At 45.5% G+C, this 25,041-nt stretch overlaps 2 protein-coding genes across 3 annotated transcripts; one reads left to right on the top strand and one right to left on the bottom strand.

Moving 5' to 3' along the window:
* Positions 1–1,187: 1,187 nt before the first annotated feature.
* Positions 1,188–4,171, top strand: LOC109904645 (hairy/enhancer-of-split related with YRPW motif protein 1-like). Its single transcript, XM_020501826.2, has 5 exons — positions 1,188–1,616; positions 2,008–2,083; positions 2,212–2,295; positions 2,521–2,602; positions 3,012–4,171. Exons 1-5 carry the CDS (start codon positions 1,531–1,533, stop codon positions 3,734–3,736), a joined length of 1,053 nt encoding a protein of 350 aa, XP_020357415.1. The 5' UTR covers positions 1,188–1,530; the 3' UTR covers positions 3,737–4,171.
* A 6,231-nt stretch (positions 4,172–10,402) lies between these two features.
* On the bottom strand, positions 10,403–24,787 carry LOC109903264 (stathmin-2-like). 2 transcript variants are annotated; one of them, XM_031788995.1, is made up of 5 exons: positions 24,428–24,787; positions 14,050–14,145; positions 13,726–13,904; positions 12,988–13,179; positions 10,403–12,741 (listed from the first exon to the last, which is right to left on the bottom strand). In XM_031788995.1, the coding sequence occupies exons 1-5, from the start codon at positions 24,444–24,446 to the stop codon at positions 12,682–12,684; spliced, it is 546 nt and encodes a 181-aa protein (XP_031644855.1). In that variant the 5' UTR covers positions 24,447–24,787; the 3' UTR covers positions 10,403–12,681. The 2 variants fall into 2 exon arrangements, with proteins under 2 accessions (XP_031644855.1, XP_031644856.1); XM_031788996.1 differs by having other exon boundaries at positions 13,726–13,901; positions 24,428–24,781.
* Positions 24,788–25,041: the final 254 nt, after the last annotated feature.

Raw genomic sequence — 25,041 nt, 5'->3', positions numbered from 1 at the left:
GCCTGGGGGTTAGTACAGCTGCCTGGTGGTTAGTCCAGCCGCCTGGGGGTTAGTCCAGCCGCCTGGGGGTTAGTACAGTGACTCACAGAGATAAGGATCAACAGTTCATATAGAGTCTCAGAGTAGGAGTGCTGTTCTATGATCAGTTTTACCTTTCAGATCATAATGACTAAGATCATATGGACAGGGGTCATACAGCTGTGACCCTCTCACGTTTCCTCCTTGTATTATAATATGTGTGTGGTCGGGTCACAGTGGCAGGAGGCGGAGAAACGTGCCAGGCTGTCACTCTTGGAAAAGACCAGCAGAACATATTAGCATCACTCCATTGTTCTTCTTATTGCAGTGTAATAGAAAGCCTTCAAACATGGAAATAAAACCCTACGTTTTCAGACACATTTTTTTTTAAATTCATATTTCAACTGATTTCTATGTCTAATACCTGAATGAATCAACAAGTCGCTGCATGTAGACATAATCTTTTCCAAATATATTTTTGAAGGATTTTGTAGATGTCTGCAAGTGAGATATTCCAGACCCACCTGTCTTCTTTTACACCAGGTCAATAAACCCAGCTTCCTTCTCTACAATAAGATCCTCACAGAGAACTCTCACCAGCAGCACAGGAATGGTATGTGTGTGAGAGTGAGTATGAATGTGTGTGACATGAAAACACTTCAATGGTAAGAGTTATATCTGATTGTCACATGATGAGAGGGGATATACAAACGCACAACAATGTCTGTCAATTGATTTGGGAGCGTGACCATTATTGGGACCCACAGGGGATGTGGTGTAGCGATGACACACTGGAGAAACGTTATAACTTTTTTTGTGGCACAGTCCCCATCCTCCCCAGTCCCTAAAGCTCCTTTACAACACATTACGTCGCTCCCTCCGCTCCGTGGTGGGTAGGATTAGACTTCATAGTTTGCTCTTGTACACTGGCTCTCCTTTTGATGAGTTAGTATTGGATTACAGGTTCACACGCTAGCCTCTAGACCGCCCGTCGCCCCGACCAATTGCCCCATTCATTCCAAACGCCGGAGACGGCGTCGCCCCTGATTGGTTATCAGCCTTGGGCTAAGAAACTTTCCCACGGCCAGCGCGTGCTGACAGCCCGCCAGCCACTCCTCACAACCCGGACAGACAGCCACAGTGCTTGCGGATGGACGGACGGACACTGGAGCGAGTGTGTCACGAACCGAAAGTCTATTGGACCCCTGTCAAACTTATTCATAGAACGGGGTGTGTCTGGGCCATAGAGTTTGCTTGCAACTGTGCTGTCACTCAAACTCATGGCTGTCTCGTAATTGGCAAGTTATGGTGCCATGTCCCGCCCCTCCTGGGTGGCAGTCGTGTAGAAATGATACCGTGGGAAGGCTTGGTCCTTCAAACGGATCAACTCGAGGTGTACCTGACAGACGCACAGAGAGTCGGAGAATTTGGAGACTTGGACTTTATATATATATATATATATATATACACTGTACTGTACTCTGAACGAGGGAAAAACAGCAGCGGATTAAAATGAAACGGAATCACGATTTTAGCTCATCGGACAGCGAGCTGGACGAGAACATTGAGGTTGAGAAGGAGAGTGCCGATGAAAATGGGTACGTTTGTGTCCAATATTTGGGTAATTTGCGTTTTTACTGCGTTACTATTATACGTTCCGAATCCTGTTACAAGTATCTCACCCCCTTGCTTTGGTGCTGTTTAAGAAAAGACGTGTGAAAAGCAGAAACTGAATTGCGCAATTTGGTCATTTTCGTGGCATTATCTAAGTGGATCCCAACCAGGGGTACTAGGTACTTGGCCTATCAACAGGGGGTACTTGAAGACTCATGAGACCATAGACTTACTGTTCAAATGCACATGAGGGGGTACTTCAGGGGTACTCCAGACAAAGCTAAATGTATTTGGTGGTACAGTAATTTAAAAAGGTTGGGAACCACTGAAAAATAATACACATTAATATAATAATTGTATGTGTTTTTCTTTCAGGAACGTGATTTCACCCCTTGGGCCGATGTCTCCATCAACAAAAACTCAAGTGAATGCGAGGAAGCGCCGTCGAGGAGTGAGTAACCTACATTTCCCCAATATCTCATTTGAATTGTTGTGCATAAAAGTGTGTAATACGCATGTTTTTACACTAGCTAAATGTTCTCTTTCTGCAATGACTAGATGTTCCAATCTCTCTTACAGATCATTGAAAAACGGCGCCGCGACAGAATCAACAACAGCCTCACGGAGCTGCGTAGACTGGTCCCCAGCGCGTTTGAGAAGCAGGTGAGATCCGAACCGCAGGTCTTTCATAAAACCAACGCCCCAGCAACATGTTTGACAGGATACCATATAGTGCTTTGAACTCGTAGAGAAAAATCATGTTCATACATTTTCTGCACGTTTTCAGAAAATAACGAATAAAAAATGTCCCGTTTATATATTAAACGATTTAAAGATATTCAATGCCGTTTAATTTGTTTAATTAATGTGCATTCTGCAATCCTGCAGGGTTCAGCTAAGCTGGAGAAAGCAGAGATTCTGCAGATGACGGTGGAACATTTGAAAATGCTTCATGCTGCTGGAGGAAAAGGTACACCATATTTTTTTTTAAATACTAGAATAAATAACCATAATCAATTCATTATTACAGTAACATGTTTTTAAGTGCCATAATATTGATTGACTATAAGGTTAGTGATATGGATAATATATTTCACTGACTTGTTCTGGAAGTACAAGCTACTTTATGCACATCTAATGAAATATTTTAATAAATTATTTTGATGTTGAATAACACACCAATAGGTCTACAATAGTCAAAACAGGTCAGGCAGCCTTACTTGAACTCTCTCCCTGGCTTGACACACCCTGGGGCCAATTGGTTGTTATTAGTAGACTTCTGTACACTTCCTTAGACATCTGCTATTCCAGCTCTACTTGTTTGGTGTTATTCGCTGAAAACACCTCATTAACCGTTCTTGTTTCCCTCTCCCTTCTAGGTTACTTTGATGCCCGTGCTCTGGCCACGGACTACCGAGGTCTGGGTTTCAGGGAGTGTCTGGCTGAGACAGCCCGCTACCTGAGCATCATCGAGGGGCTGGACAGCGCTGACCCCCTGAGGATCCGCCTGGTCTCCCACCTGAATAGCTACACATCCCAGAGAGAGGCCCTCTCCATCTCTGGGATAGGGCACCTGGCCTGGGGCTCTGCCTTTGCGTCGCCCCCCTCCGCCCACCTGGCCCACCTTCTCCTCCGGCAGCAGCACCATCAACATCAGCAGGGGGCGACGTTACAGTTACCACGGAGCGCCTCCAACAGCCCTCTGTCATCCTCCTCTTCTACGCCTTCATCCTCCTCCTCTCCGATTGAGAGAGCGCCACGTTCCTCGCCCCATGGCCATGCTCCCAGCAGGCTTAGCGGTGTCAACCCCCTCTCTGAGCACAGCCACTCCCAGGGGGGCCCTCGCCACGTCCCCCCCAGCGCTGCCCCCCTCCCCCCGGGACTAAACCTCACCATGACCTCATCAGCCGCCGTGACCGCCAAGCTCTCCCCTCCCCTCTCTCTGTCCTCCCTCTCCACTCTGTCGGCGTTCCCCTTCCCCTTCAGTGCCTTCCCCCTGCTGTCCCCCAGCACCCTCAGCTCCCCTGCCTACACCCCCTCCAGCCAGGCCAGCTTGGGGAAGCAGCCCTACCGGCCCTGGGGCATGGAGATAGGGGCTTTCTGAACAATCTTTAACCCCCCTCCACACAGACTAAACTGACCATATAGATCAATAGAGGTCTCACCATCACTATGAACTCAACTCAGTTCACCAGCTGAGAAGGACCTTTCCAAGACAATGTTTTTCTAGACCTTTCCATGGCCAAGACAATGTTTTTCTAGACCTTTCCATTGCCAAGACAAGATTATGTTTTTCTAGACTCTTCCATGGCCAAGACAAGATGGAGTTTTTCTATCTCACATCCTATAGAGGATTTCTTAGAAATTGTGTTTCAAATCAAAGTTTGTTGGACACACACATATTTTGCCGATGTTATCGTGGGTGTAGCAACATGCTTGTGTTTCTAGCTCCAACAGTACTGTAATATCCAGCTAAATGCTTGTGTTTCTAGCTCCAACAGTACTGTAATACCTAGCTAAATGCTTGTTTCTAGCTCCAACAGTACTGAAATATCTAGCTAAATGCTTGTGTTTCTAGCTCCAACAGTAATACCTAGCTAAATGCTTGTGTTTCTAGCTCCAACAGTAATACCTAGCTAAATGCTTATGTTTCGAGCTCCAACAGTAATACCTAGCTAAATGCTTGTGTTTCTAGCTCCAACAGTACTGTAATACCTAGCTAAATGCTTGTTTCGAGCTCCAACAGTGCAGTAATACCTAGGTAAATGCTTGTGTTTCTAGCTCCAACAGTAATACCTAGCTAAATGCTTGTGTTTCTAGCTCCAACAGTAATACCTAGCTAAATGCTTGTGTTTCTAGCTCCAACAGTAATACCTAGCCAAATGCTTGTGCTTCTAGCTCCAACAGTAATACCTAGCTAAATGCTTGTGTTTCTAGCTCCAACAGTAATACCTAGCTAAATGCTTGTGTTTCTAGCTCCAACAGTACTGTAATACCTAGCTAAATGCTTGTGTTTCTAGCTCCAACAGTAATACCTAGCCAAATGCTTGTGTTTCTAGCTCCAACAGTAATACCTAGCTAAATGCTTGTGTTTCTAGTTCCAACAGTACTGTAATACCTAGCTAAATGCTTGTGTTTCTAGCTCCAACAGTAATACCTAGCTAAATGCTTGTGTTTCTAGCTCCAACAGTACTGTAATACCTAGCTAAATGCTTGTGTTTCTAACTCCAACAGTACTGTAATACCTAGCTAAATGCTTGTGTTTCTAGCTCCAACAGTAATACCTAGCTAAATGCTTGTGTTTCTAGCTCCAACAGTAATACCTAGCCAAATGCTTGTGTTTCTAGCTCCAACAGTAATACCTAGCTAAATGCTTGTGTTTCTAACTCCAACAGTACTGTAATACCTAGCTAAATGCTTGTGTTTCTAGCTCCAACAGTAATACCTAGCTAAATGCTTGTGTTTCTAGCTCCAACAGTAATACCTAGCTAAATGCTTGTGTTTCTAGCTCCAACAGTAATACCTAGCTAAATGCTTGTGTTTCTAGCTCCAACAGTAATACCTAGCTAAATGCTTGTGTTTCTAGCTCCAACAGTAATACCTAGCTAAATGCTTGTGTTTCTAGCTCCAACAGTAATACCTAGCTAAATGCTTGTGTTTCTAGCTCCAACAGTAATACCTAGCTAAATGCTTGTGTTTCTAGCTCCAACAGTACTGTAATACCTAGCTAAATGCTTGTGTTTCTAGCTCCAACAGTAATACCTAGCCAAATGCTTGTATAGCGGGCTGTTCACTTTTTACATTCTATGATATTATATGACCCATAAAAAGTGATGGAGGCACGACACTCTTCTCCATTAAAACATTGTGATTGTGAATTAATGAATGAATAATATATAATCTTCAACATATGGAAACAATCCCTCAAACACACTGCAGTGTCCCTGTATCTTTGCTCAGAGATACAGTATATAGACTATATATTACAGTCCAATTTTGAGTAGACATTAAAATGTCATGGTGCAAGTGATCAGTGCTGTTTGAGATTCTGCACAGATTATTGTGAACATGCTGACTTTATATGATTACACAAGACAATATATAGTTCCAATAACCTCAGAATGTGGATGTGTTACTCATTTAAAGGTTGAATGTTACATTAACTTTAATGTAACTTAACTTCAGGCTATTTTTTTTATTTTTTTTTTAATTTTACCTTTATTTAACCAGGCAAGTCAGTTAAGAACATATTCTTATTTTCAATGACGGCCTGGGAACAGTGGGTTAACTGCCTGTTCAGGGGCAGAACGACAGATTTGTACCTTGTCAGCTCGGGGGTTTGAACTCGCAACCTTCCGGTTACTAGTCCAACGCTCTAACCACTAGGCTACGCTGCCGCCCCACTTTATTACAAAAGTATTATTGAATTACCTTTGGTTGAGGACCTTGGATAGCTCCATTTGTGCCACTGACTTAGTTTGTCTTTAATTCCGTTTGGTCTACAATTTAATAACTGATATGTTGAATTCACATCTCAACCAAAAAATGTAAGTTAAACAATAGGAGTAAATCAAATGAAACTTTATTTAAAGAGCATTTAAAGTTTGATTTGATTCAGTCCTAATCTTTTAGTTAGATTTTTTGGTTGAGTTGGAGACTTTAATACAACATATAAATGATTCATTTGTTAGACAAACTGGAATTAAACCCAGACTAAGTCAGTGGCACAGATGGAACTATCCAAGCAGAAGATAAATCTCCTTCAAATGTTGGTTTTTGGTTGCGTTACCAAACAAACACAATTAAATATAACTTTTGAAATACAGTAAATATCCTGATAACTTGTCGACAAGTTAACAAATGATAGGTTGGGTTCACGTCTCCAACTCAACCAAAAATCAAAGTTAAAGAATGGGATTAAGTAAGTGGCTCAGATGGAACTATGCAAGCAGTACATACATCTCCTTTAAATGTTGATATTTGTCTCTCTTATTAGAGGAATCACAGTGATAACAGATTAATCAGTTGTATAAATAAACAAAATACCTGACATTTTATTCCATTTTGAACTTTGCTGTGCTTTTTAATGGTTTAAAGTGCAGTGATAGACATTTGGGTGACGACTATACCAAAAATCATACATTGTTTTTCCATTGGAATTTGGTTGTGCTTTTAGATGCTTAAAAGCATAGTGATAACACATTGTCAATTCAACTAACTTTGGGCTGTGTTTTTGAGTATGTGACTATAGGTTGTAATCTCATTGATCAACGTCTCAACCAAATATTATCCAATTTTCCACGTAGAAATGATGTGGTGTGCCGAGTGGGAATAATCCCTGTTCCTGTCTCTATCTCTGGCTCTGTCCCTGTGGTGTTCTCTGCTGTGCTGTGCTGTGAGTCAACGCCCGGCATCAACCACAGCCTCTGGGTCTCTCTCTGTGGCCTCTCTGAGTGTACAGGAAGCTATTAACAACGAGGGGATATCCTGAACAATGGCAGCCTGGCGGGCCCTACCGGGTGGGAGTGGGATGAGGGGGAGGAGGGGGAGAGAGGAGGACAGAGAGAGTGAGGGGAAACAGAGGGTAGTGTGGGAAGAGAGGGAGGAGGGGGAGAGAGGGAGGGGAGACAGAGGGTAGTGTGGGAGGCAGGGAATGGCGAGATGGAGAGACGAGAGAGGGGAGAGGTAGGAGAGAGAGAGCAGACAGTGCTGCTTTGTCCCAGAGCCACGATTACAGCCCACTCTCCTCCCGGTGTTCTTGACTCCCACGCTAAGTTACTTGTGCTGGGCTGCCCGTCAGAGGAATGATAAAACAGCTTCCTCCTTTCATCGACGCTCAGCCAAATTATCCTCTCTCTCCCACACCCTTTCCCTCCCTCTTTTGCTCTTTCTGTCTCCATCTATCCTCATTATAGTTTTTCCTGTGTTTCGTTTGCCAGACTTGAAAGGTGATTCTCACCAGTAACTATGGGGGAAGAGTCTACACTACAGTCTGGTGTTTTCTTATGTAATCCCTCAAACCAATGATGGACTTCAATCAATCAATCACATTTATTTATAAAGCCCTTTTTACATCAGCTGATGTCACAAAGTGCTATACAGACACCCAGCATAAAACCCCAAACAGCAAGCAATGCAGGTGTAGAAGCACAGTGGCAAGGAAAAACTCCCTAGAAAGGCCAGAACCTAGGAAGAAACCTAGAGAGGAACCAGGCTATGAGGGGTGGCCAGTCCTCTTCTGGCTGTGCCGGGTGGAGATTATAGCAGAACATGGCCAAGATGTTCAAACGTTCATAGATGACCAGCAGGGTCAAATAATAATAATCACAGTGGTTGTAGATGGAGCAACAGGTCAGCACCTCAGGAGTAAATGTCAGTTGGATTTTCATAGCTGAGCATTCAGAGTCTGAGACATCAGGTGCGGTAGAGAGAGAGTAGAAAACAGCAGGTCTGGGACAAGGTAGCACATCAGGGTTCCAAAGCCGCAGGCAGAACAGGTCAGGGTTCCAAAGCCGCAGGCAGAACAGTTGAAACTGGAGCAGCAGCAAGACCTACTACCCTGAGACAAGGCTGAGTGTAGCCCACGAAGATCTTCTCCACTGCACGAGACCGAGGGGGCGCAAAACCGGACAGGAAGATCACGTCAGTGACTCAACCCACTTAAGTGACGTACCCCTCCTAGGCATGGCTTGGAAGAGCACTATTAACCCAGTGACTCAGCCCCTGTAATAGGGTCAGAGGCAGAGAATCCAAGCGGAGAGAGGGGAACCGGCCAGGCAGAGACAGCAAGGGCGGAGGGGAACCGGCCAGGCAGAGACAGCAAGGGCGGTTCGTTGCTCCAGTGCCTTTCCGTTCACCTTCCCACTCCTGGGCCAGACTACACTCAATCATAGGACCTACTGAAGAGATTAGTTTTCAGTAAATATTTAAAGGGCGAGACCGAGTCTGCGTCTCTCACATGGATAGGCAGACCATTCCATAAAAATCGAGCTCTATAGGAGAAAGCCCTGCTTCCAGCTGTTTGCTTAGAAATTCTAGGGACAATTAGGAGGCCTGCGTCTTGTGACCGTAGCGTACATGTAGGTATGTACGGCAGGACCAAATCAGAGAGATAGGTAGGAGCAAGCCCATGTAATGCTTTGTAGGTTAGCAGTAAAACCTTGAAATCAGCCCTTGCTTTGACAGGAAGCCAGTGTAGAGAGGCTAGCACTCAAGTAATATGATTACATTTTTGGGTTCTAGTCAGGATTCTAGCAGCTATGTTTAGCACTAACTTACGTTTATTTAGTGCTTTATCCAGGTAGCCAGAAAGTAGAGCATTGCAGTAGTCCAATCTAGAAGTGACAAACGCATAGATGACCTTTTCTGCATCATTTGTGGACAAAAAGTTTGAGATTTTTGCAATATTACGAAGATATATCCTTGAAATATTCTTGATATGTTCGTCAAAAGAGAGATCAGGGTCCCGAAGGTCCTTCACAGTTTTATTTGAGACGACTGTACAACCATCAAGATGGATTTTCAGATTTGACAGAAGATCGCTTTGTTTTTTTGGGACCTAGAACTAGCATCTCTGTTTGGTCCGAGTTTAAAAGTAAAACATTTGCCGCCATCAACTTCCTGTCTGAAACACAGGCTTCCAGGGAGGGAAATTTTGGGGCTTCACCATGTTTCATCGAAATGTACAGCTGTGTGTCATCCACATAGCAAGTGGAAGTTAACATGATGTTTCTGAATGACATCACCAAGAGGTGAAATATATTGTGAAAACAATAGTGGTCCTATAACGGAACACAGAAACGTACAGTTGATTTGTCAGGGGACAAAACATCCACAGAGATAAACTGATATCTTTCCGACAGATAAGATCTGAACTTGTCTGTGTAGACCGATTTGGGTTTCCAATCTCTCCAAAAGAATGGTGATCGATGCTAACAAAAGCAGCACTAAGGTCTAGGAGCACGAGGACAGATGTAGAACCTTGGTCTGACGCCATTAAAAGGTCATTTACCACCTTTCACGAGTGCAGTCTCAGTGCTGTGATGTGGTCTAAAACCAGACTGAAGCGTTTCTTATACATTGTTTGTCTTCAGGAAGGCAGTCGGTTGCTGCTCAACAGCTTTTTCAAAAAATGTTGAGAGGAATGGGAGATTTGATATAGGTCGATAATGTTTTACATTTTCTGGGTCAAGGTTCGGCTTTTTCAAGAGAGGCTTTATTACTGCCACTTTTAGTGAGTTTGGTACACATCCGGTGGATAGAGAGCCGTTTATTATGTTCAACATATGAGGGCCAAGCACAGGAAGCAGCTCTTTCAGTAGTTTATTTGGAATAGGGTCCAGTATGCAGGTTTAGAGGCCTTGACTATTTTCATGAATGTGTAAAGAGATATATGATTAAAAAACTTGAGTGTCTCCATTGATTCTAGGTCCTGGTAGTGTTGTGCAGTCAACTGGACAACTGAGCTTTGGAGAAATACGCAGATTCAAAGAGGAGTCTGTAACTTGCCTTCTTGTACGGCAGTGTTACAGCACTGCCAACTGTGATCTTTTCTCCCCACCTGCTGGTCATATGTGACTCTACAACTGTGGGAGACCACCTATTCTCCTTTGTCTCTTCCATATTTTGTTTTATTTCTCAAAACGAATTCAGAGACAGAAATAAACATTCTAGGATAATACAGATATATATTTTTTCATTGGTCCTTTGAATTATTTTTGTCATATTCAAAGGCAATGAAACAAAAAAGAATAAGAACAAACAAAGCCAATATCATTCACAGAACCCCAAACCTTTAATTACCACAGCTTGCTCACAAAGATATATGTGGAGGGGGAAAACACACAAACAGGAAGAGAGAGAGACAGCCAGGTTCATCACCACAGACAGGACGCTGTGATGTCACAGACAGGAGGCTGTGAAGTCGCAGACAGGACCCTGTGATGTCGCAGACAGGACGGTGTGATGTCACAGACAGGATGTTGCGATGTCTCAGACAGGACGCTGTGATGTCATTAGTATGTGACGGACGGTTGGATATACAGCTCCAACCTCCTGGTTGATATAATTAAGCTCTAAACCAGAGAAACAGCACATGCGCACGCACATCCACCCACCCCTACTGAAACATACACACTCTCTCACACACATCCACCCACCCCTACTGAAACATATACACTCTCTCACACACATCCACCCACCCCTACTGAAACATGCACTCTCTCACACACATCTACCCACCCTTATTGAAACATACACACTCTCTCACACACATCCACCCACCCCTACTGAAACATACACACTCTCTCACACACATCCACCCACCCTTATTGAAACATACACACTCTCTCACACACATCCACCCACCCCTACTGAAACATACACACTCTCTCACACACATCCACCCACCCTTATTGAAACATACACACTCTCTCACACACATCCACCCACCCCTACTGAAACATACACACTCTCTCACACACATCCACCCACCCTTACTGAAACACACACTCTCTCACACACATCCACCCACCCTTACCGAAACATGCACTCTCTCACACACATCCACCCACCCTTACTGAAACATACACACTCTCTCACACACATCCACCCACCCCTACTGAAACATACACACTCTCTCACACACATCCACCCACCCTTACTGAAACACACACTCTCTCACACACATCCACCCACCCCTACTGAAACATATACACTCTCTCACACACATCCACCCACCCTTACTGAAACACACACTCTCTCACACACATCCACCCACCCCTACTGAAACATATACACTCTCTCACACACATCCACCCACCCCTACTGAAACATGCACACTTTGTCTTCCATTGTCATGTCAGGATCTTCTAGATGTTATTATATGTCTGTGTGTTGGTTGTTTTCTTATGTCTTAATGTTGCCTACTTGTTCTCCTGTGCCATAGTTTGCCGTACACAGTTAAGAGACGACGGTATAATGACTCATTCTCAATAGTGAGAGAGTCAAACTATGATTCTCCATAGAGAGTGAAACCTCCGTAGTAGCATTTGGCTTGGTTCCTCTGTGGCACAACATGAAAGAGCTGAGAGGGCTCATTAGCCTATTTAGGGACATGGATGTTACTTAGTGATCTACCATTGCTTAAGCGTTAACCGCTATATGAGCTTGTAGCATTCTAGGCACGATTACATTATCTACACGTCTAAGATGGTACATACAGTACATGCTGAGAGAGTGATTGACAGATGACGCAGGGGGTCTTGGGAACGAGAAAGGACCATAACACCCCTCTGTGACATCACGGTATGAACCAAGGATGTCATGTGACTTCTGCGATGCCCAACTGACAGAATATAGCAAGCTCCTCTTAAATGACATGTCACGTTTGCCAAATTCCTCAGTCTGTGTATGTGCATGTGTGTGAATGAACCACTCTATGCAAGAGAGTGGGAGATCAGACAGACAGACAGGAGAGAATCGGCTCATAAAAGCTATAGTATTCTCCTAATGTCTAGCTAGTCTCTCTCCTGGAAGTCAATGAGCAGCCTGTATTATCATCATCCCCACACTGACTGACTGACTAACTGACTGACACAGAAACAGACATGGTCAGAAAATAACCAGCGCAAACGCACGTCGGCTAGCTGGCGAAATTCAATAAAAGTACATCCATAGATAGAGAAAATGCTAAAATGGCACACTGCAATACTTCTGCTGTACTATTCTACTGTATATAACAAAAAAATAAGTATTTACAAAAAACAATACCCACTATAACTTGGTTGGCTTTTCATCTTTTCTTTTTTCAGCATTTGAAATCGAGCAAAAACATTATTTATTAGGGAGGAGTGGGTGATATTTTGGTCATTTTTTTTGCAATCCCCCCATTTGCTAATGCTGTTGGTGTGGGGTGCCGGTGGGTCCTCCTCCTCACTCTGGGGGGGGGGTCTTCTGACGCTGGGGGTGCTGTAGAAGTGGGGTTGTCAGGGGAGTCCCTTGGGAGGTGGCTGTAGGGGGGTACGATGGTTTGTGGCGCCCCTCGCCTGCTCACGCTGTCAGCTCTTCCCTCAGCTCTTTGTTCCTGCGCACCACCTGGGCATGCCTCTCCTGAGGACAACACAGAGAGAGATGCTGCCATGTTGGACACCTCTCAATACTGACCCGGCCCTGAGACTCTCTGGTTCAAGTCTGTCAATTTACGCTTCCCTTTCAGCTGACATATTCAACTACAATGGCCAGTTTTTCATCCGTGAATGATGCTCGAAGCACCTACCGAAAAATATCAACCTCTTGTCCACTCCCCTGGTCTTGCTGTCTCCACCTACCATCTTTCCCACCAAGCTCTCCTCTCACCTTCTCCTGCAGGCGCTCCATGATGGAGGCCAGGTAGGCCTGGCGGTTCTCCTTGATCTGCTCCATCTTCATGGTCAGCTTCTCCTCTGCCATCTTGCTGAAGTTGCTGTTCTCCTCCATGGCCTTCATCACCACGTCTCTCTCGTGGTCCCGCTTTTCTGCCAAGGCCCTGAGAACCTGGGCCTCCTGGGACTGAAGCGGTGATAGAATAGAACAGAATAGAGTAGAATGCAGGATAATCCAAGGTGGGAAATACAAGGGGGGAACAATACAAGATACAAGGTGGGAACAATACAAGATACAAGGTGGGAACAATACAAGATACAAGGTGGGAACAATACAAGATACAAGGTGGGAACAATACAAGATACAAGGTGGGAACAATACAAGATACAAGGTACAAGGTGGGAACAATACAAGATACAAGGTGGGAACAATACAAGATACAAGGTGGGAACAATACAAGATACAAGGTGGGAACAATACAAGATACAAGGTGGGAACAATACAAGATACAAGGTGGGAACAATACAAGATACAAGGTAATCATTTGTTTTAGTGTCATTCCTTTGCCTGATGAATATGATCGTTGCTTAGTAAGTAAGTAAGTATAACAGTCAAAGTCTAAGCCAAGCCAACGTATAGGCTAAGAAGGATAGGACAAAGTGTCATATGCTAGCATGATTCAGTGTGATACAGTGACGGAATTAAGTTGTCCGCTTATGCTAACGGACTCACTCTCCTCCGGTCCTCAGCGGCCTCCAGCTTCTTCTGGATGTCCTCCAGAGAGACCTCCCTCTTAGGGGGCGAGGTGACACAGTGGGCTGCGTCTGACACCGGGGAGGGGGGCTTCAGGATCACCTCGAAGGCCTGGCCAGAGGCACGCTTGTTGATGGGCTTCACCTCCATGCCTGCTACTAGAAGAAGAGGATGGACAGAGGAAAACCACAGAGGGAAACTCGAAATCAAACTTTCACTTTTGTTTTTAATTGCCTCTTGGTTGCCTTTGCTGTAAGTAGAATTATTTTTTATTTTTTTAAGTCAGGTGATATTTCTGTTTACCTTGGAACTCTCCCACCAGGTTCTTGCGTGTCTCTGGGTACAGGCAGGAGCAGAGGAGAGACAGGACAGACATCTCCTTCATCTTCTCTTTGTACGCTGTGGAGAACACACGCACGCACGCAGATTATCCTACTTTCTCCTCCTCATAAATTATCATATCACATTGCATCGCCATCTTTAGATGTTTAGGAAAATAAATATTCAGCAAATCGTTAAAAATAAAAGAACGCATGATCATCAAAGGCGGTCTAGTCTGGTGAGAAGAATCAGCTTGAGGTTTCTAAGCCCCATTTCATTGGGCTTTGTTTGTGTAGACTGTGAAGGGAAGTGGGATGTGTGTGTGTGTGTGTGTGTGTGTGTGTGTGTCCTCCTATGTTCTGATCGCCACAGCGGTCGACCTGCTCCCCACAGGATTCATTCTTCACAGTGGTCGACCACCTCCCCACAGGATTCATTCCCCACAGTGGTCGACCACCTCCCCACAGGATTCATTCCCCACAGTGGTCGACCACCTCCCCACAGGATTCATTCCCCACAGTGGTCGACCACCTCCCCACAGGATTCATTCTCCACAGCGGTCGACCATCTCCCCACAGGATTCATTCCCCACAGTGGTCGACCACCTCCCCACAGGATTCATTCTCCACAGTGGTCGACCACCTCCCCACAGGATTCATTCCCCACAGTGGTCGACCACCTCCCCACAGGATTCATTCCCCACAGTGGTCGACCACCTCCCCACAGGATTCATTCTCCACAGCGGTCGACCACCTCCCCACAGTGGTCGACCACCTCCCCACAGGATTCATTCCCCACAGGGGTCGACCACCTCCCCACAGGATTCATTCTCCACAGTGGTCGACCACCTCCCCATAGGATTCATTCTCCACAGTGGTCGACCACCTCCCCACAGGATTCATTCTCCACAGTGGTCGACCACCTCCCCACAGGATTCATTCTCCACAGTGGTCGACCACCTCCCCACAGGATTCATTCTCCACAGCGGTCGACCACCTCCCCACAGGATTCATTCTCCACAGTGGTCGACCACCTCCCCACAGGATTCATTCTCCACAGCGGTCGACCACCTCCCCACAGGATTCATTCTCCACAGTGGTCGACCACCTCCCCACAGGATTCATTCTCCACAGCGGTCGACCACCTCCCCACAGGATTCATTCCCCACAGGGGTCGACCACCTCCCCACAGGATTCATTCCCCACAGGGGTCGACCACCTCCCCACAGGATTCATTCTCCACAGCGGTCGACCACCTCCCCACAGGATTCATTCTCCACAGCGGTCGACCACCTCCCCACAGGATTCATTCTCCACAGTGGTCAACCACCTCCCCACAGGATTCATTCTCCACAGCGGTCGACCACCTCCCCACAGGATTCATTCTCCACAGTGGTCGACCACCTCCCCACAGGATTCATTCATCATCAGCTATGCATTTCATTTTAGCCTATTATTTATTCACTTAGCTAGCAGAGTCTGTCGCTAGCACTGGTAACATCCAACAGCCATTTAACAGTAGGGATAGCCCCTGCAGGCATACTGATTATGGCTGATGTTGCTGAAAGCTTACTAGCCTTTTTCCAGAATCCAAATTGAATTGTTCTGCCATCATTACTTTTTTTTAAATATTTTATTTTTGCATTTTCCAATTAAGAACATTCAAAACAAAAGTGAGAAGATATTAGACAACATTAGGACTAAGTGACAGTAACAGACAAGTGTAACAAAAAAATTAATAATAATAATTATATATACAAACATACAATAAATAAGTCATAATAAAGAGTAAAATAAAAAATTATAATAATGAGACATTGGGTCATATAGTCACCTGCCGTAGGCTACATATTATACACTACGTGTGAAACATTATATAAGGATTATATAGAGATTCAATCAATGTGATGTGGGGGGAGATTCTCCATATAGTCAATAAAATGTTGTCAAATTCTGTAAAATGTCTCTAACTTATTCCTCAAGCCGTAAGTGATTTTCTCCAAAGGGATACAACTATTAACTTCCGATATCCACATTACAACTGGCAGGGAGGAATCCAATTTCCATTTCAAGGCAATACATTTCTTGGCATCGCTAGCAATATTTCTGTTAGCTTTATAGTATGGCTTTGCCTAAGATTGGTGTTAGTAAAGTTGCCCAGTAGACAGACCTCCGTGTCTAAAGGGAATGCAACTCCGTGAATTGAGGATATGGTATCTCAAACCCCCTGCCAGAAACTGTGTAGTTTTGAACACTGCCAAGTGGAATGGAGGAATGTTCCTTCATCTGAGCCACATCTCAAGAGGAGATATCAGGTTTGAACAGGTTTGAACTTGTGCAGTCTAGATGGGGTGATATAGAGCTGATGGAGGAAATTAAACTGGATCAGTCTGTATCTGGAGTTCAATGTGGATGTAACACCATCCCTGCAAAGGTCAGTCCATAGACCCTCATCAAGATCAATACCCAGATCTTTTCCCCATCTTTTTCCCGTCTAAGTCAGGGTTTATCTAGCTCAGGCAGTGTTAGTCCTGACATAAGAGCATCGTATACACGGGAAATGGTCTTGAACAGTGGTTGGTCTGCGTGGCAGAGTTGTTCAATAGGTGACATCTTAGGTATGTTCCATTGTCCCTTGAGAGTCACCCTAATAAAGTTTCGTAGTTGTAGGTAGCTAAAGAAGTCCCTGTTAGGCAAGTGGTATTTATGTTTCAAAAAGACATAAGAACTCCCTCCTCATAACAATGTTCCAGAAGAGTGATCCACATATCAGACCGTGGTCTTAAGTTACTATTCTGGAAAAACATAGGGGTCAATCTATCGTTCCATAGATGGGTTTTAGGGGAAAGGAATCCCCCTGGTCCGAACAGCTCATACAGTTTGCACCATGCCAGGACAGAATGTATGATTAAAGGGTTGTCTGTGATGGTTTTTATAGATTTTTCTGTCCCATTTGTAAAACAATTCTGCCCCAGTGTCATCATTTACCTCAAGCTTTTCAATGTTCAACCATGAGGGAGAGGGACCATTGTCAAAGCCAGAAACCTAGACTGTGCAGTCCAATAGTACATTCTAAAATTGGGGAGGTTTAAGCCCCCTTGACCGTAATCAAGGGTCAGTTTATCCAGGCCAACCCTAGGGGTTTTGCCGTGCCAGATAAACCGTCTGGTCAGTTTGTCGAGAGAGGAAAAGAATGTTGCGGGAACAGGGATAGGGAGAGATTGAAACAGATATAGAAGTCTGGGCAGAACATTCATTTTAATTACATTGATTCTACCCAGTAGAGTGAGAGGTAAGTCCATCCATTTACATAGGTCACCCTCCAACTTTTGCAACAAACTTGCCAGATTGAGTTTATAGAGGTTGTTCAGATTACCATCCACCATTATGCCCAAATATGTGAAGCCCATAGGCAACCATCTAAAAGGAAACTTGTGCTTGATGGTATGATGGTCAAAGACAGACAACGGTAAATTGACCTTATATTCAGAGAAAGAACTATAACACTGTAATAGGTTCTGCAAGTGAGAGAGAGAGGGAATGTTCTGGGTTTGTTAGAAATAAGATAAGGTCATCCGCAAAGAGTGATAACTTATGGGTATGGGGGCCCACCTCGAAGCCATGTATGTCAGGGCGCGTTCTAATAGCCTCAGCCAACAGTTTGATGGCGAGGGCGAAGAGGTGGGGGCTAATTGGGCAACCTTGTCTGTTCCCCCTATAGAGAGAGGAAGTAATCCCATTGGTAGCAATCCTCCAATCAAGTTTACAAACACGTTACCTCAACCAAACTTTTCCAAGACGCGAAAGAGGTATGGCTATTCAACCCTATCAAAGGCCTTTTCAGCGTCGAGGGAGACTGCAACACTAGGTATTTTGTTTTTGTTAGCAAGGTGAATTATATCAAAGACCCTTCTGAGATTATTGGAGGACAATCTATTAATTATGAAGCCAGTCTGATCTGGGTTGACCAACAGGGACATGACTCCAGTCTCTTAGATAGCATCTTGGTGACCAGTTTACAATCGGTGTTAAGGAGAGAGATTGGTTTATAGGAGGCGCACTTTAGCGGGTTTTTCCCTTTCTTGTGGATTACAGTAATCACTGCTTGAGAGAAAGACTCTGGAAAGCAGTTGTCTTCCCCGGCTTTTTTAAGTACCTCCATAAGGTAGGGGACCAACAGTGCCATCATGACTGTTAAGTGAATCAATAGTGATTCCAGGTTAGAATGTTACATAGCTGTACTGGCACCCAAAGTGGGATATGAACCTACTGTAGCATCCCATCAGGGAGCCGGCAGAAAGAAGACATCTATTCCATCATATTGTACTGCCACAGACAGTCTGGCTATGTCCTCTACCTCTCCTGGCTGCTGTTTATAGTGTACAGTACAGTGTCTGAAGGCACAGTGTACCGTCTGGGCACCTCGACGTGCCAAGTAGAACCCAGTTTATATGATCACACGCTGTGGGCTGCAGGGCTGAAATGTGCTACACTGATGTCCCTGGCTGGGAGTCAACACTGAGAAAAGTAAAGCTCTAAGATTTACAGTTCGACATGGAGGAGAGAAGTGTAGCTAGTGTCCATGGACGTTCTGCTGTTGCACACCCGACAAAACCATCTCCCTGTCTTTCTGTCTGTTCGAATGAAGTGTATTCTAGCACCTACAGCAGTGGTGCTGCACCACCAGACTACCCCTCTCCTCTCCCTGTCTCTATCTGTCTGCCACAACAGCCAGCTCTCAGCCTAGCAGACGCCACGGTGCATCAGATGAACTCTCACATGTAGCGTTGTCTCTCTGACTCTCCGATGGGCTTGTTAACCCCTCCTAGAAGAGAGGGAAGAGAATGTGAGGAGAGAGCAGAGAGCAGAGAGGAGGACTGGGTTAGCTCTCTATGATAGGCGTTTTAACAACTCCTTTCCAGAAGATGTGGAGGAGAAAAGGGGGACTGGGTTAACCCCTCCCATAGAGGAGAAAAGGGGGACTGGGTTAACTCCTCCCATAGAGGAGAAAATGGGGACTGGGTTAAGCCCTCCCATAGAGGAGAAAGGGGGGACTGGGTTAACTCCTCCCATAGAGGAGAAAATGGGGACTGGGTTAAGCCCTCCCATAGAGGAGAAAAGGGGGACTGGGTTAACCCCTCCCATAGAGGAGAAAATGGAGACTGGGTTAACTCCTCCCATAGAGGAGAAAGGGGGGACTGGGTTAACTCCTCCCATAGAGGAGAAAAGGGGGACTGGGTTAACTCCTCCCATAGAGGAGAAAGGGGGGACTGGGTTAACTCCTCCCATAGAGGAGAAAGGGGGGACTGGGTTAACTCCTCCCATAGAGGAGAAAAAGAAAGGGGAAAAGGGGGATGTGAAGAGGAGGAGGCTGATTTGGGCTGGCTAACTCCCACAGGTGATCGAGGGTCCTCAGGGAAGGCAAATGGAGGCTGCTGCGTTCAGTGGAGCGGTGGAGGGGATTTTAAGTTGTAATTACCGGACCAGACCATCTCTACTGGTGGGTGGTGGAAGTGTGTGTAGGCGTGTGAGTGTGTGTGTGTGTGTGTGTGTGTGTGTGTGTGTGTGTGTGTGTGTGTGTGTGTGTGTGTGTGTGTGTGTGTGTGTGTGTGTGTGTGTGTGTGGGTGTGTGTGTGTGTGCATACAAGTGCATGCATGTGTGTGGTGTGAGTAGATTCACACACACACACCACACTAACAGACCTGTGAGTGCCTGGGAACCACAGGCAGCAGCCATTTTCCCTTCAGGACAACTCAGCTTGTCAGTGATGTCAGTGATGTGAACAATTGGTGGTTCAGTGGAGCAGATCATGCAGGTTAAGTGCTTATTGAGCAGGTCAGACTGCGGCTGGTAGCTGTCAGCCTGTTCTCGCCCTGGCCAGCTGTGTGTTTTGGTATTTAGGGAATGTTGTCAACAGATTTATACTGGAAAAGATATGTATATTAAATTAATTTGTTCAACGGTTTGACCCAATTCTAAACAACATGTTATTCTATTAGGGTGCACTAAAAACACACAATTCTACTGTGCGAAGAGAAATCATTTATTCATCTTTTCAGCAAGTTTTACACTGAGCATCCTCTTCCATTCCCATGGAGATCTCCTCCTCACCACGGAAACAGAGGCAGTTAGCGTGCTTCCTGCTGTAATCCTTTAGCATGAGACCACAGATAATCAATAACCCCTCCGGTCCTATGCTGTTGTTCCCCATCCCTCCACCCCAACCCAAAACTGTCCTGTTGTCCCCTGTCCCTCCTCCCCAACTCAATACTGTCCTGTTGTTACCTATCACTCCACCTCAACTCAATACTGTCCTGTTGTCCCCCGTCCCTCCACCCCAATACTGTCCTGTTGTCTCCTGTCCCTCCACCCCAACTCAATACTGTCCTGTTGTTACCTATCACTCCACCCCAACTCAATACTGTCCTGTTGTCCCCCGTCCCTCCACCCCAACTCAATACTGTCCTGTTGTTCCCCGTCCCTCCACCCCAACCCAATACTATCCTGTTGTCACCTGTCCCTCCCTCCACCCCAACTCAATACTGTCCTGTTGTCCCCTGTCCCTCCACCCCAACACTATCCTGTTGTCAGCTGTCCCTCCACCCCAACCCAATACTGTCCTGTTGTCACCTGTCCCTCCACCCAAACCCAATACTGTCCTGTTGTCCCCTGTCCCTCCACCCAAACCCAATACTGTCCTGTTGTCCCCTGTCCCTCCACCCCAACCCAATACTATCCTGTTGTCCCCCGTCCCTCCACCCCAACTCAATACTGTCCTGTTGTCACCTGTCCCTCCACCCAAACCCAATACTGTCCTGTTGTCCCCTGTCCCTCCACCCCAACCCAATACTGTCCTGTTGTCCCCTGTCCCTCCACACAAACCCAATACTGTCCTGTTGTCTCCTGTCCCTCCACCCCAACCCAATACTGTCCTGTTGTCCCCCGTCCCTCCACCCCAACCCAATACTGTCCTGTTGTCACCTATCCCTCCACCCCAACCCAATACTGTCCTGTTGTCCCCTGTCCCTCCCTCCACCCCAAATCAATACTGTCCTGTTGTCCCCTGTCCCTCCACCCCAACTCAATACTGTCCTGTTGTTCCCGTCCTGCCAACCCAACCCAATACTGTCCTGTTGTTCCCGTCAATACTGGGGCCTTACAGGTTTCCAGAGCCCAATAAGCCCAAACAGCAGCCTGAGTGCACTGTGTGTGCGTGTGTATGTGTGTGTGTGTGTGCGTGTGTCTGTGTGTGTGTGTTTGTGTGTGTGCATGAGTGTGTGTGCATTTGCATGTGTGTGTGTGTGTGTGTGTTTGTGTGTGTGCATGAGTGTGTGTGCATTTGCATGAGTGTGTGTGTGTGTGTGTGTGTGTGTGTGTGTGTGTGTGTGTGTGTGTGTGTGTGTGTGTGTGTGTGTGTGTGTGTGTGTGTGTGTGTGTGTGTGTGTGTGTGTGTGTGTGTGTGTGTGTGTGTGTGTGTTTGTGTGTGTGCATGAGTGTGTGTGCATTTGCATGAGTGTGTGTGTGTGTGTGTGTGTGTGTGTGTGTGTGTGTGTGTGTGTGTGTGTGTGTGTGTGTGTGTGTGTGTGTGTGTGTGTGTGTGTGTGTGTGTGTGTGTGTGTGTGTGTGTGTGCGTGTGGTGGATAAAGCTCATCAGTTAGTTTACAACCCAGCCTTTACTCTACAATATAATCAGTAGTGTAATTACAGCATTCATGAGGGGTTAGAGTGAAAATGGGCTACTGAGTGGGATGGTAGGTGGAGAATATTACCAACAAGGGAGGTTTCAGACATTAGTATGCATTGTTGAACACTGAAATGCAGACAAGAGGCCTTACACGCCTAATCCCAAACGGTTTCTATGTTTCATACCACACCCAAAGACTAATGTTCCCTTTTGGTGTTATGTCATAGACCTGGACATATATTAAGGTATAATGACTAGTTTAACCAAGGTGCATTCATCAGGTTCCTAACGATAGCCTCTCCTCTCTGGCTGGGATATTGGATTTCATCTTTTGCTTCAGTCGTATACATTTTCTTCTCCAACTATCGATTGGTCTTGAGAAGTGATGAATACAGCTCTATGGCAACAACAGGCACAAGAATGAGTCTGGCAGAACTGGTTCAGGGATGCACTCAGTGACACTGCAGAGGCTGTGCATGACGAACTCTGGGTGGCGCCATTCTCCCAGAAAGCTTTGGCCCCTGAACACAAAGACTGGAGAGGAGAAATCTGGTGGCCACACCTAACTAATGGGCTTGCCTGAGAGATCAGACCGTAGGCTGTACCCTACACATACAACCTAATAATCAGGATCTGAGAAAATGTATTCAATCCCTATAATATATATTATAAATGAATGAGGATCTGTTATGTTAATGGATGTGTTATGTTAACAGATCTGAGGATCTGTACGTTAATGGAAGCATGTTTGATGTCAATAGACAAATCAGAAGCCAAGTGGGCCGAGAACATGCATTTTGGCTTGTGGTCAATAGGCCTGCAGCTATATGCAATTGGGAGAAGGCTGTGTATGCCACATCTCTCAAATATCATGCCTGTCTGTATGCCTTCCTGTCTGCCTGCATGTCTATCTGTCTTCCTGTCTTCCTGCATGTCTATCTGTCTTCTTGTCTGCCTGCATGTCTATCTGTCTTCCTGTCTGCCTGCATGTCTATCTGTCTTCCTGCATGTCTATCTGTCTGTCTGTCTGTCTGTCTGCCTATCTGTCTTCCTGTCTGTCTGTCTGTCTTCCTGCCTATCTGTCTTCCTGTCTGCCTGCATGTCAATCTGTCTTCCTGCCTATCTGTCTTCCTGGCAATCTGTCTTCCTGCCTGTCTGTCTTCCTGTCTGTCTGTCTTCCTGCCTGTCTGTCTTCCTGTCTGTCTGTCTTCCTGTCTGTCTGTCTTCCTGCCTGTCTGTTTGCTTGCCCCCTTGCAAAAAGTGCATTGATCTCAGACTGTACACATTCTCATATTAATGTCCATTTCTATTCCAGTCATTGTTATTTATTTGGTACACAACCAACCCACAGCTGATCCTGCCTGCCGACCTACCTGCCCTTGCACCCACTGACAACGTCTATGACGATGATGTACCCCGGGGTGTTTGGCCCACCCCACTCGCCCTGTGTAGGTCTACAACTCAATAATAAATAAAAACATAACAGCGATGCGGCCAGGCCGGGTCATGATGAACAAGCCCGCTGCTGATGCAGACAGACTTCAGGACCTGACACACTTCCATTTATTGCTGTCTGTCTGCCGGCGCATCACAGACATATTCATCCAGAATAAAAGTAAACGCTTGACCGTCACCATAGAGACGGGCCTCACTCAAAAGGGCCCTAAATGCGCACGAATGTGCTCCATTACGCATTACCGAATATTGGATAGGCTTTTACACTTTAAACTCGAACATGTCTTTAAACATTTATTGTGACTGACGCAGCAATATAATAGATGCACATACTGTATAAGCAAATCAGGCCCATCCCATGCAATAAAAATGATATCAAGACCAGGCATGAAATTGCTGGAATATGATGCCACATTTCAACTTCCATCCATTAATTTTCATTGCAATTCGTAATTCTTCACCTGACAGCTTTAGCTTGGATATAAAGTGCACGAACAAAGATGAATTTATTCTCAACAATTCCTCTCATCATTCAAATGGATTGAGCATAACATTCTAATAAACGCTAGTCCAGTCTCTATAATAGGATTTGTAACGGGTTAGATTAATTTAGAACCTTGAAGAGCTGCTCTGCGCTCATGATGAGAGGGAGAGAGACCGGGATGTTGGGTGCGGTCGCTCTGTCTGCATTATGTTGCTGTATGAGCATGTGTCGGGGGCTAGAGCGGCAGGTGCGGCATCCAACATCCATCCATGGATTCCCTATCGCGTTCGAATAACCTATCTCTAATGTGCCATTGGATTTCTTCAATCTAGGCTATTTATTCGCTTTATGCACACTGTAACATTGGAGATTGAATCATATATAATACAATATTATTGGGCTAGGCTATTTAATCATAAAGTGTAGCCCACAATCATCATCCAACCCTGTTGATATAGGAATAAAACAAAAACGAATGCATGCAGTTCAGGCTCAAGGAAGACAAAAGCAAGATGATTGCACCACTCACAAGTAGAAAACAAGAATATTGTTTGACATGCGACAGACTTTGACCGCTCCCCTGATTCAATGCTTGGCAGTCTTTTGTGCCAAGGTGTCGCCGCTGTTATCTCACACAGGCAGCATCCTCACACACAGTCAAGCAAAACCACAAAAACCACCACGGCTATCAACCCGTCCCAAAAACACAGACAAATAACGGTAAACCGTTAGCTTACCAATTGCTGTTTTAGCCATGTCTGTCAGTTTGTGCGGCGTTGGTGGTGAAAGAAGTGGGCTAGGCTACTGGAGGGAGCCTGCGTCGCAGTTTCTGGTCGATGCGTGGAGAGAACAGGGAGCACTGCTGTAAGGCACTGAGTCAGCAAGAACACTGCGCGAGACAGCAAAGGGGGGTCGTGAATTACGAGCATCTACGTGCTCAAGCAGATTGGCTACCGTGGTCCCCTGACGCGCATCCCCAAAGCAAGAGACGGTCGCTTTTCCCTCTAATGTCCCTTTGTATTGGAGTGTTCAGTCACCCCTATTAAAGGAGACGAGGTGGCTGTTGCCCCTCTGTTGTTTTTAGGGTGACGCCCGCGAAAAAGGCTTGGCAGAGCTGAACCGCTCCTAATGGCTCTTGTCCATGGTGCTGAAAAGGCATCAGGGAGACAGGCAGGCTAATAATAGGCTCAACTTAATGGAAATAAAAGTTGAAAGTAAATTAAACATCATTTGACCACAATATATAAGGCTTGTTACCACAAAGTAACAAATAGGACTGCAGTGAAATCTTAAAATTGATGTATCAATGCAGACAAATACCCTCTCTAGTCTATAGCATATTTCATTTGTA

This window comes from Oncorhynchus kisutch, linkage group LG14 (assembly GCF_002021735.2).
Source record: "Oncorhynchus kisutch isolate 150728-3 linkage group LG14, Okis_V2, whole genome shotgun sequence".
NCBI classification, from domain to species: domain Eukaryota; kingdom Metazoa; phylum Chordata; class Actinopteri; order Salmoniformes; family Salmonidae; genus Oncorhynchus; species Oncorhynchus kisutch.
Note: the sequence above shows the minus strand (reverse complement) of the source record. Positions and strands in the feature narration are given on the sequence as shown.

Bases quoted from the DNA above. Each gene is read 5' to 3' on its own strand.
- LOC109904645 (XM_020501826.2), top strand. From the start codon at position 1,531: ATGAAACGGAATCACGATTTTAGCTCATCGGACAGCGAGCTGGACGAG. The intron at 1,617-2,007 runs GTACGTTTGTGT...TTTTTCTTTCAG, and splicing joins GAGAGTGCCGATGAAAATGG to GAACGTGATTTCACCCCTTG. The intron at 2,603-3,011 runs GTACACCATATT...TCTCCCTTCTAG, and splicing joins TCATGCTGCTGGAGGAAAAG to GTTACTTTGATGCCCGTGCT.
- LOC109903264 (XM_031788995.1), bottom strand. The intron at 13,180-13,725 runs GTGAGTCCGTTA...TCACCGCTTCAG, and splicing joins CCGCTGAGGACCGGAGGAGA to TCCCAGGAGGCCCAGGTTCT. The intron at 12,742-12,987 runs GTGAGAGGAGAG...TGTTGTCCTCAG, and splicing joins TGGAGCGCCTGCAGGAGAAG to GAGAGGCATGCCCAGGTGGT.